General features: G+C 34.2%; 1 protein-coding gene across 1 annotated transcript in view; it reads left to right on the top strand.

Annotated features, from left to right (window-relative positions):
- LOC145241214 (cytochrome P450 3A14-like) overlaps positions 1-13,407 on the top strand; it is a 38,017-nt gene that overhangs the window by 4,186 nt on the left and 20,424 nt on the right. Inside the window, exon 2 of the mRNA XM_080104011.1 lies at positions 2,222-2,346. Within this exon, the coding sequence (XP_079960137.1) occupies positions 2,222-2,346 (125 nt within the window). The remainder of the gene's footprint in view (positions 1-2,221; positions 2,347-13,407) is intronic.

The following is a 13,407-nucleotide window of genomic DNA, read 5'->3' as shown; positions in this document are numbered from 1 at the left end:
ACATGCATCAGTCACGTATTAATACTTCATGCCACTCTATATATATACGGTAAACAACATATATATATATATATATATATATATATATATATATATATATATATATATATCTATATATATATATATACGGTAAACAACATATCTATATATATATACGGTAAACAACACATATATATATATACGGTAAACAACATATCTATATATATATATATACGGTAAACAACATATCTATATATATACGGTAAACAACATATCTGTATATATATACGGTAAACAACATATCTATATATATATATATACGGTAAACAACATATCTATATATATACGGTAAACAATATATATATATATATATATATATATATATATTTATATATATATATATATATATATATATATATATATATATATATATATATATATATATATATACGGTAAACATCATGTCATTAGTAGGGCATGAAAAATATCGTCAATTTTATTTTTATTTACTTTTAATAAAACTGTATCAACAGCTTTATGGTGACGGTGAGTCTGATCAGGGAATAGGATGATGGGTTCGTAGAACTGAGGCACAGGAATTCGCTGAACTGGCTCTCGGCTACTGCTCGTTAAAACAAAAACTAAAACTCCAACTTGATTCAGGCCGTTTCTTACGTAAACACCTGACCTTTGGCATTTGGCCTCTGACATCTGACTTCTGCCTCTTTCAAAAATCAATTTCGAGCCTATATGACGTTTATATTGAAATTCACAGATCTTTATTAAAGGAATAAGTAAGGATTAGGAATTATGGTTGATACAACTACTCCTCTTGTCGAATTACAGAATCTATTATACTAAAATTTAAAAGAAAAAGAAATGAGAAATCTTGGTTTCTTTTTCGTTCTAGTTAGACAGTGAACGGCATGTGCAGCATGGTGGCTTTCTTGTTTCAAACATAGTTTTGTTGAAAGTGAGAGTAACGTTATAAGATTTCAAAGATTTGAACTTGAGCAGAAGCACGTGTGGTATTGATTGAATATCATTACTGAGGCGTGATTACCAATAATGATCGGAGGGTCAGGCATTGGGGTGTCTACCTGTATAGATCACAGGTTGTGGGGAATAACACATTTTAAAACTGAAAATTTAGATTATTTCTATTTTTTTTTCTACTGTGGCCTTCTATTTTTTTAATAATTGACACAAAAGTAAGAACAGGAAACTGAATAGATAACAAAGATAGGCCTTACAAACTTTGTCTCTTTTTAATTCTTTTAATTTTTACATTAGTACCCGATTAACAATAATGCATGGAGTATTAAGAAAATGCACGTGTTGTTCAAGCGTAGATTTTATTATTTACATAATTTAATGACAGTGTTTCTTCTAATAAAGGGAGATAATTTACAACTCAGATATTTTACTTGATTATAAAGGAGATAACGTATAACTGACCAGTGCAAGGGACGTAACTCATTGCACATTGATGATGACAGAATTTAATTTCTTATAATAAAGATAAAGGCTTCCTTCAGTCTTAACAGACTATGGATACCCACTGTAAGGGGGTATGCGCGTGAAATTTGTGTGGCAAGAATCGCGCAATCTCCAACCACACCTCTCCTGAGTCGACATTGTTGAACACCAGTAGCAAGTGGAGGTTCAAAACAGCTGGAAACAATGCCGAGATAAGCGGTACTAGCCAGGCTCAACGTTGCTTAACTTCAGTAATCTAACGAGAACCGGTGTGTCAAGGTGATTATGCCGTACTATAATAAAGGAAGATTATTCCAAGTGAGACAATTCATTAATTCTTTAATGGTGAATGCTCTGACGAACTGCAAACACTTGTACCTCCCCGACGTAACTACCCCCGACAAACCCGGCAAGCTACTAAGTCTCATCCCTTTACAGTAGAGATCCCTAGGTGCAAGAAAGCCTTTTACTCCAATAGTTTCTTCCCCAGAACTGCGGGTCTTTGGAACTCCCTTTCGGGATTCTGCTTTCCCAACTGCAATGATATGCAGAAGTTCAAGTGTAATGTTAACAAACATCTTTCTACTCATCTCCTTTCATAATGATCCCGCTAATTAAGTCCCTGATAGTAGCCCCCTGCTTCAAAGTGGCACTGCGCCTTGTTTGGGGTGAAAATTGAATAAAAAAAAAAAAAAAAAAATTACACATACAATTTTATAGAACGATCCAAATTTAATTTCTCATATCATTCTTTCAATTTCAGTTATTTTTCCTACAATTGCAAAAATTTTAAATAACTTCAAACCTGTCTCTGCATTTGGAAATATGACTTATTTTATTGAGTTTTGTAAAGAACTTGTTGAGGAAAGAAAGAAAGACAGAAATACAGTAAGTTTTACGACTTCCATTTTTTGTTTTAGAAATTAACGTTGTTTCTTTTTATCTTTTATCGTAATTTGAGTATCTTTGTAACAAATAGTAAAAAATAAAAAGTATAATAATAAATAAAATCTTATAATTAAATTAATGACATATCTGAATTGGAACATTGCAATTGTAGATTGATATTTAAAATATCCACCCAACTTCATTATATATATATATATATATATATATATATATATATATATATATATATATATATATGTATGATTAGTTTTTTTTTTTTTTTGGAAAAAGAATTCCAGCAGAGTGCTCAATTAAAAGGAAAATCCAAATTTTAAGAGCGTACTTATATTTTGTGTACAGAAAGAGACGAATATTGGCTGATGAGAGCTTGATAAGGATACCTTAAACGGGCCTTCTTATCGGGCTTGAAACCGACGGTACCAATGATCTGTCTCAACTAACAACTTTCTGTACACAATATATATATATATATATATATATATATATATATATATATATATATATATATATATATATATATATATATATATATATTGTCACATAATCCTTAAAATAGATTATGTGTTTTAAAGAGAAAGTTATAAGTTTTAATTTCAGGCCGACAGAGAGTGTATCAAAAGAACAGAGAGAGAAAGAGAGGTCGAACCTGTAATGAGATAAAGAGAGGTCGAATCTATAACGAGAGATAGAAAGAGTGTAGGAGAAAGAGAGAGGAGAGAGTTTAAGAAAACGTTTAATAGATGCCAACATCACCTCTACCTCCTTAACCCTTTTTAGTTCTGAGTGCCAAGCGGCAAAAGTGAACAAAGAAAGAAAGAGAAGGGCAAGCAAAGTACGGAGAGAGAGAGAGAGAGAGAGAGAGAGAGAGAGAGAGAGAGAGAGAGAGAGAGAGAGAGAGAGATTTCTTTTAGACACACTCGGCAAGGCTGCCGTGGTGAGCGGATAGGGGAAAATCCCATCCGAACAGCGAAAGAAAAAAGAAGGCGACCCAATATCCGTCCAGGAGATAATGTCGACTATGTCAGCTTGGAACGTGTTTCCAAACACAAGGGAACACGACGAACCAATAATGCATGGAGCAAAAAGATAAAATAACAAAACAGCGGATAAACTGAACACAAAAAATACTACAGGTCATGAACTGTCGTCCGAAGTGAACAAAATGGTGCGCGTATAAATGGTTAAAAGTCACATAGGAAAAAAGTAAAAATTGTAAGTCCCCCTCTCCCTCTCTCTCTCTCTCTCTCTCTCTCTCTCTCTCTCTCTATATATATATATATATATATATATATATATATATATATATATATATATATATATATATATATCGTGCGATAAATCGATGATTCCTTAATTTGGCCATTTTATTTTCTTATTGTTCATTGATACATTTTCCGTCGGCATTTTTAGACATTAGTGTAAGACACCACTTTCACATTTTCATAATTTTTTTTTCAATCTCATTACTCCCTCCTACCATCTTCTATTTTTAAAATAAAATTTGTAAACTTTACCACTTGTGTTTGTGTTTTCATTGCTTTCGTATGTTGTTCGTTTGTCTATTTTACATTTTCCGGATTTCGGAGGAGTCTTCCCCATCCCCACTTGTTCAGCAGGATATATCGAACCCAGATGACATTGTTCATTTTTTCTTTAATTTAAAAACATTTTTTGTTGTTGCGTGGACACCTTACGTAATCACAACGTGAGGCGCAGTCCTAAATATCTCTCTCTCTCTCTCTCTCTCTCTCTCTCTCTCTCTATATATATATATATATATATATATATATATATATATATGTATGTATGTATGTATGTATGTATGTGTGTGTGTGTGTAGAAGGTGTCCACAAAGCCTGGCTATATAATCTATAGAGTGCCTGTAGCATTGATGATTACAACTCAAAATGCAATAAACGCGTTTGTATCCGTATCGTTTGTGGATATATTATTCTGTATATAATACTTTGATTGCAGAAAACACCTCAGTATCAAATTACCGTAGGTTTGCGATAAAAGATGCCGCATACAAAATTATTATGTCTAAAGTATTACCCACCATCTTATGTAACTTTTTACAGCCGTTACATACATATTCAGTCGTGAAATTAAAATGCTGCACTCTATCTATCAACTATCACAATCGTAACATTATAAGAGGAAGAAGTTCATACTTTTCTTTCTATATATTTAGTCCTCCCACTGCTACCAGTCATGGCCGGGTACTTTCTGCAATTCTTTACTGCAAAGCAATTACACCCTCCGTAACTAGATGATTACATACATATACATAACATATTCTTTCCGACTTTCGAATCAAAATTAATAACTTCTCCCCGACAACGTTCCGGCGTTTATGATTGGTCGAAACCGACCATTCTCATATTTCAGAATAAAACGAATTTATACATAAACGGACACTTCAAAACGTTGAAAAAACATGGCGGCGCCATCCGCATGAGACACTATCGCTAAAAATGAACATCATTTAAACATTATTTACCACCCAGAAACTGACCTTTACATATTGCTAAACTCATATAACGCAACAGACATGTACAGGTAAAAAACTTTCATAATAACGATCGGATTTTCTTATATCGCTTACCTACGTTACCAGGCCCCTCTGGCGCTCGCTAAAAGAAAATAAAAAACATTAGCCGTTTATAAACACACACTTACCTACTGATAGCCTTATTCCATGGAAATAACGCGCCCAAGTAAAATCATTTCTATACACATGCACTCTTTTCCGTCTATGCTTACACGTCACGAAATCTCAAACCAAACTTACACACATCTACGGTTTAGAAATGAAAACACAAACAATTCTGTTTACATTGGGGGGGGGGAGCGGGATGGGTGTTGTTCCCCCCAAATGCAAACAGAATTTTTGTTAAATATTAAACGGTCCTTCTGCTCGCTTAATGTCGGCGTGTTACTTACGGAAACATGAATAATTAAACTGCAGAAACACATGTAAAGACTATACAAGTTCTATAATTGATTACCCCCTCCAAAACCAAAAACAAAAAAAACCCCGAAAAACAAAAGTATGTTTTTGTAAACCGTTCGTGAAAACTTTCGGGGCTTCAGCAATTGTTCCACCGTGTTATTTTTAAATAGTTTCCAGGTTAAATTCAAGCTTCACGACATTTTTTAAAATTAAATTGTTGTGTGAAAACACAGAATAGTTACAAAACACCATCCCTTCTCAGGCGGGGTGGGAGTTTTGTCGCCCCTCAATGTAAACAGAATTTCTGTGAAATATTAAACGGCTCTTCTGTTCGTTTAATGTCGGCGTGTTACTTACGGAAAAACGGTTAATTAAACTGCAGAAGCCCCTATTTATATTTCCTATTAATATTCTAATGGACCATTTTTCCTGTGTTTATTATTGCATACGGAATTATGCATTCCTTTATTTGCTTTTTTCAGATTCAAACAGTACCCCAGGTCATCAACCATTGTAGTTTAATTTTTTGTGAGGGTGGGAGAGAGGCTTCAACCGGGCAACGCCGGTCAACGAGTCCTGCTAGTTATAAATAAAAACAAATAATTATATTTTGGACCAATTAGAAAATTTATTTGAAATGATCTTTCTGGAAGACGTTGTATTTATATAGATAAATATTACATAGTCGCTACACTGAACATACTAATGTTTTCAGGCAAAGTAATAAAGTGAGTTCCCATGAAGAAGTTTGGTTCTTAACTGAAAGGATTAGAGGAGATATTAAAAAAAAATAAAATAAAAGTTCAATTCACAAGGAAGGGGTGGGGGTTAAGTGACATTTTATAGTCTAGACATTGAAAGGAGAGAAAGAATATACAAGAGAAGAAAAAGAAAAGAAAGAAAAAAGAAAAAGGGGAAAAAGACAAAAGAAAAGGAAAGAAAAGTGAAAACAGAAGGTATACAAAAGAAGGTCAGTGTGGATTACAGCGTAAATAAGAGGTGGGAGGAAGATGAAACACTATTGTTATCTGTGAAGGAGGAAGAAGGGGGAGGCGTCAAAACATGGGGACTGTTATAAGGGGGAAATTATTGAGAAAGGAAGGGGTTAAATTAAAGGAGGTGTGGAGAGAAATGAATTTATACATTAGAACATTAATTTAAACTTATACACACGCAGGCATATACGCAAATGTACATTAGCAGATCACATATAGACACATTATTAATATATATATATATATATATATATATATATATATATATATATATATATATATACATACATACACACACACACATACATACATACACCAATCACGAGGTTCTTTGCTCAGCAACCGAGAAGGCTAACATGCTTGCCAGTCGGTTTGCCTCAAACTCCACACTGGACCCTCTAAACCACCCCCTACCTCAATTTCCTATGCGGACAGACGCCACGCTAGACGACCTGGAAATCACCCCTGCTCAGGTGCATGCTATCATAAAAAACCTTGACACTTCCAAAGCATGTGGACCCGACCTCATCCCAGCTGTGCTATTAAAAAAGTGCTCAGCCGAAGTAGCTCCAGTTCTCTCCAAACTCTACAACAAATGCCTTAATGAATCTTGCTTTCCGAGCTGTTGGAAAACTGCTTCTGTAGTACCAGTATTCAAGAATTCTGGCGAAAGAACTGACCCATTAAATTATCGCCCTATTAGCCTCCTCCCACTTTTTGTCAAAATATTTGAGACCTTAATTAACCATGCTCTAGTCCAGCACCTTACAGATGCTAAACTTCTGACCGACCGTCAATATGGATTTAGACAAGCCCGTTCCACGGCAGACATCCTCACTGTAATCTCTGAACGCATATACCATTCACTGGACAAACGGGAGAGGGAAGAGCGGTAGCTCTAGATATATCTAAGGCTTTTGACAGGGTATGGCATGAGGGTCTCCTCAGGAAGATTAGATCTTACGGTATCACTGGTAGAATACTTAACGTAATTAAATCCTTCTTAGATAAGAGAAAAATCCAGGTTGTCCTCGACGGTCGTACATCTAAACAATATGATATAAATGCGGGAGTGCCCCAAGGATCTATCCTGGGACCTCTGCTGTTCCTGATATTCATAAATGACCTCCCCGACAAGATTGCCTCTGAGATGGGGATATATGCTGATGACACCACACTCTATAGCAGGCACGACAGGAAAACAAACGAACATATATCTAAAGTAATGGCAGAAACACTAGAGGATGACCTCCAATCAGTAGTGGAATGGGGACAAAAATGGATGGTAACGTTCAATGCCACCAAGACAAAACTGGTTTCATTCAATAATTACAAGAAACCTTCTCTACCACCTATAGCAATGGCCAACAACTCTTTATCTGAGAGTACGTCTCTCAAGCTCCTTGGCCTAACGTTCACTGGAAACATGAGTTGGAACAGTTACATCGAGGGCATTGCCAGGGCCGCTGCAAGGAAGGTGGGCTCTCTCTACCGTGCTAGAAAACTTTTAACACCCGAAAGTATCCTGTACCTCTATAAGGCCACTATTCGCCCATGTATGGAGTATTGCTGTCATATTTGGGCCGGTGCATCGGCTACTAGTCTCTCGCTCCTTGACAGGGTTCAAAAGAGAGTCGCAAATCTGATAGGCCCTAAACTGGCATCAAAACTTCAGCCTTTGTCCCATCGTCGAAACGTTGCATCCCTCTGCCTGTTCTGCAAGTACTATAACGGTGAATGCTCTGAAGAACTGCAAGCACTTGTGCCCCCACGACGTGAACACCCTCGACAGACCCGACAAGCTGCAAAATCCCACCCCCACACTGTAGAGATCCCTAGATGTAAAAGATCCTTCTACTCCAGTAGTTTCTTCCACAGAACTGCTAGACTTTGGAATTCCATTCCGGGTCACTGCTTCCCCAACTGTACTGACATGCATAAGTTCAAGTGCAACGTGAACCAACATCTCGCTGCCCTAATCCCTACATAGTACCCCAGTAGATGTTTCCCCTGATAGTAGCCCCCTACACCAAAGTGGCAATGTGCCTTGTTTGGGGTGAAAATGTAAAAAAAAAAAAAAAAAAAATACATACATACATATATATATATATATATATATATATATATATATATATATATATATATATATATATATATATATATATATATAAATAATTAATTAGTAATGAAAATTTCCTCTTTAAAGCCGCAGCCCCCGCCCTTACAAAACATCACTTAATAATACAATTGCTATAGCAATCGGAGATTTTTGTATTAATAAATAAATTTATTATTTTTTTAATTTTTAATTTTGAAACATTTTTTAAGATTTATATAACTGCCAATTTCAAATCTAAAAAACTCCACAATAGCAAGCATTAAAAAAGTATGTTGATATGAATATGAAATCTTTTGGATTCTACTAAAATCTTAGGAAGCTTTTACAAATTATAGATTAGAATTATAATCTTCAAGTTAATTAAAAATTTTGTTTAGAATGTTCAGGATAAAAGTGACAGTTTTATCAGGAAAAAGAAAAGGCACTTGGTATCGATAAAATTTAATTGATTTCAAAGAAATTAAGAAAGCAAGGAAATCAGACGATTGTTGAAGTGTGTTACCCAAAATAACCGCCATTATCGTGTAATACAACCTTAATTCGGACCCGAAACCTGGACTAAGCTGATTTTACCCTTTCCCTTAGAAGACTTCAAAAAGCACTTTAATTCTGTCGGTTAACTGGTCTCTTGTAGTACTGGTACGACGATTGTATCTATCCCAACGACGCCCCATACATGGGAATCCATCGGGTTAAAGTTCAAGGATTTTGGAGACCAAACAATTAGATTTGTGTGGTCGTAAAACTTGGCTGACAACCATTTTTTACTTTTTCCCGATAATCCTTCTGCCATACATAAGGCTCATTATTAGCCATCCTTGTTATTCAGGGCTTAACTACAATGGTTAGCAACTCTACGTAGGCATCTGAATTCAACTCGAGACCCCGTTTGAAAAAGAATGCAGGGATTTTAACTTTAAAATCAAGTCTGGTCCTGGATACGACCTTAAACTATATCCGATGGTGAGGCCCCAGCTTGCAGGCTTTGGGGAGTGTGGAACCATCATTTAATTGTCATTGCTCCCAGGTCCACTCTGACCCGGAGTGGTAGTACCTGTTAGGGTCCCAACTATGAGTTAAATAGAAACCGATTTGAAAAAAACCCAAATATATTTTATTAAAAATTTTTCTACAAAAATACTGCATTCGGCATTAAATAACCTGAAAAGGGTTGATATGCCGTAAAAAAACCCCCAAAAAACCAACCAACTAACCAACCTAAAATGAAGTCTAATTGGTATGAATAAATTTAAAAATCTGGAAAACAATATCTAATGTTATCCCGAATATTCTGTGTATGTGTGTGTAGGACATGCATTTTTATTTCTAATCTATATGAATAAAAAATTAGATGTATGTATGTGTGTGTGTGTGTGTCTGTCTGTAAATATTTGCCCGATAAATACTTAAATTACTGGTCGCATAATATAATATTGAAATTATCAGGAAATAGTAATCATACACCAAGTATTGTTTATAACGAGTAAAATCTTTGTTTGGATTGATCAATAACGCGTACAAAAATATGCCGGAAAGTTGAAATACAAAATGTTCATTGCTACTTACCGACATATTCCTTTTACTTTTACGTATGCGCAAATTCATTCATAGATTGAAATAGTTTAATTTTAAATCCGTCTTATCAATCTGTTGATAGCTGAAACGGTAGGGAACGCGATTGGAGCGCTAAATTTATTCGATTCGATTCTAGTTGATTGTACCCAATTCATTTATATATATATATATATATATATATATATATATATATATATATATATATATATATATATATATAATGGGTTCAGAAATTCCAACGAAAGAAAGATGTATATTTAAATAAGGGGGTAGTCACCAACAATGTGTATTTTTTAACATTATTTTATTATTCCGTGTCTTGGTTTTTCATTGAGAATTATGTTTAGATCATTGTAATAATGTTTTTAAATCATTGGAATCGTTTTCAACGCGTTTCAGACGTTCTGTGAAGCGTCCTCTTCAGAAATTATTTTCAAATGTGTTGGAGATGTAAAAATAGCATTTCGTAGTTCATTTCAAGTGTTTCCAAGGGGTGGAAACGTGTAAGTGTCTACTATTCATTGGAATATTCAGTTTTTATTACTCTTTTATTGGGCTGTGTCGAGGTCGCCGACCTCGGCTGTGGTCACTCCTGTGTTGTTTTTCTCTCTCTGACTCTATCTTTCTGCTTGTGTTTTTTAATATATATATATATATATATATATATATATATGATTAGTTTTTTTGGAAAAAGAATTCCAGCAGAGTGCTCAATTAAAAGGAAAATCCAAATTTTAAGAGCGTACTTATATTTTGACGAATATTGGCTGAAGAGAGCTTGATAAGGATACCTTAAACGGGCCTTATTATCGGGCTTGAAACCGACGGTACCAATGACCTGTCTCAACTAACAACTTTCTGTACACAAAATATATATATATATATATATATATATATATATATATATATATATATATATATATATTCAATAGAGAATTGGCTCTGTAATCATAAATACAAAATCTGCATGACTCAAAATATATTTAAGCGTATTTTGCGACCGAGCAATGTCAGGTGTCCCTCGCTACTTTTAAGTAAAACGGTTACCGTTTTCATCTGTGAGCGAACAAGAAAGCAAGTAAGTCTTTTCATTCTGTTCATCGTCGCTTGCTTAACTTCACGTTTCATGAATCGCAGCTTCGTCTAAATGTCATCGAGTGTCTCTTCTACTTAACTAGGCTCGGCGAAAAAATGGAAGAAAAACCAAGTTTTTTTTTAAACGAATTACAATCTCTTAAAATCCATTATTCTTAAGCAACTTTTTCCCAGAAAGAATTCTAAATTTTATATGAAAAGCAGAATAATATGACATTTTTTTTTAATAGAATTCAAAATATAAAATTTTCATAACAAACACCATTCACGGCCGTTTTTGTCGCGATGATTAAGACATTAAAATATTTTTTTAAAAGGTTTTTGAATCAATTAATATTTTTTGTCTAAATAAAATTTAGGAGTATTTGCTATAAGAATATGCAAAATATTATAGCATAAATACCTGCATTTCAGATAATTCCATCTTTTATCTTTCTCTATAGATTTCGCGTGGCGAAATTAAAAAATCCAAAAATTAACGATAGTTTGGAAGGAATTACGGTAGCCTTTACTGAACTAAATGAAGTTCATTGAATCCTGTAAAATTTTATGTATTTTTAACGTTTGTTTTGTCGATTAAGTGAAGAATCAACTTTATAAGGGCTTATTTCTTTATTCCTAAGCGTACACACACACACACACACACACACACACACACACACACACACACACACACACACACACACACACACATATATATATATATATATATATATATATATATATATATATATATATATACTAGCAGTTCAACCCGGCTTTGCCCAAGCCCTGTATACTGTTCATACTCTATGTGCATATGTATATATACATTAAAAAGTTTGACTCATGTCCAGGTAACCTACATCTTAAATTTCAAGTGTTTAGACCCAAAATTCGCGGAGGAATTTGGTAGAGTCTGCAAAGGGCGACTCTTTCAATTTTGACCTCTTAGCAATCAAATTTTCGCCCCAAAACTCATTAAAAAGCTTGCTACATGTCCGAATACCTTTTTATTTTGTAAAATTTCAAATGTTTAGACCCAAAATTGGCTGATTAGTTTGCTAGAAACTGCAAAGGTCAAATCATTTGAACTTTGACCCTTTGGCAGCCAAATTTTCGACAAAAAAAAAACGATTAAAAAGCTTGCCACTTTATGTAAGATTTCAAATGTTTAGACCAAAAGTTGGCTGAGTAATTTGATAGAGGTCATTTTTTTGTTTAAATTTTCCCCCTATTTTGACCCCTTAATGTCTATTGTTTTGGGCTGAAATCAAATTAAAAGTTTGATTCATGTCCAAGTAACCTATGTCTAAAATTTCAAGTGTTTTGACCCCAAATTGGCGGAGGAGTTTGGTAGAGTTTCAAAGGTCAAATCATTGAACGTTGACCCCTTGACAGCCAAATTTCTGGCTGAAAACCGATTAAAAAAATTTTCCCAAATCTCAATACCCCTTATGTCAAATCTGGAGTCAGTAGACTGAAAATTAACAGAGTAGTTTGGCAGACATACACACCCAGACAGACAATTTCACTTTCATAAATATATAGATATTTGTATTTGTTGCCTACATAACCGCCGAAGAGGCTGGCCAGTACCAGATGGGTGACCATTTTGAAAATGCTAGGCGCCGTATGTGTTGGAGATAACCCCTGCACGTTTGGTCGTCTTGACCGTCTTGCCACCAGCACCAACTAGACGAGAGACTGTAGTAGATGCAAGTCACCCACATTTTAAACTAAGTCAAACGCAAGTCACAGCAAAAAGAAAAAGGAGAAATAACTGTTTGTAAATACGAACAATTGTTAGTAGGCCTTATGGCCTACCATAGGTGAGTTAATAGCACGTAATGACAAATTGCTGAAAGAAATCATTGTATTTTTAGTAAAATGCACAATTATTTATGATCTTTTTCTTTTTGGTATCGATTCTTCAAAGCATTTCCTATTTAATGGTATATTAGCATTATTGGGCTGACTAAAAGATAATTATTTACTTTTCAAAGATTTAAAAGTAAGCCTGTTCGTAAAAATAATGAAACATTTTTTTTTTTTTTTACTAATCTGAAAGAATAATTATTCTTAACATATTCAACGAATTTCACACTTCAAAACACGAAAGATGAAAAAACACATTCAAAATTCGGATCTTCAACTTTAAAATATGATACGTGCACAGTTGTTGTTTTGTTTGTCTGTTTAATTTTATCTACAATCCCCACTCTCCCCACAATACAATATATTTTTTTCAGTTTCGTATATCTGTAAGCATATTTATAACCACAAATAAAGAAGGGGGTTGTAGGTATATATATATATAT

Source organism: Euprymna scolopes, chromosome 2, assembly GCF_053919585.1.
Source record: "Euprymna scolopes isolate OS-2025 chromosome 2, ASM5391958v1, whole genome shotgun sequence".
Taxonomy (NCBI): domain Eukaryota; kingdom Metazoa; phylum Mollusca; class Cephalopoda; order Sepiida; family Sepiolidae; genus Euprymna; species Euprymna scolopes.
This window is presented reverse-complemented; position numbering and strand designations above follow the sequence as displayed.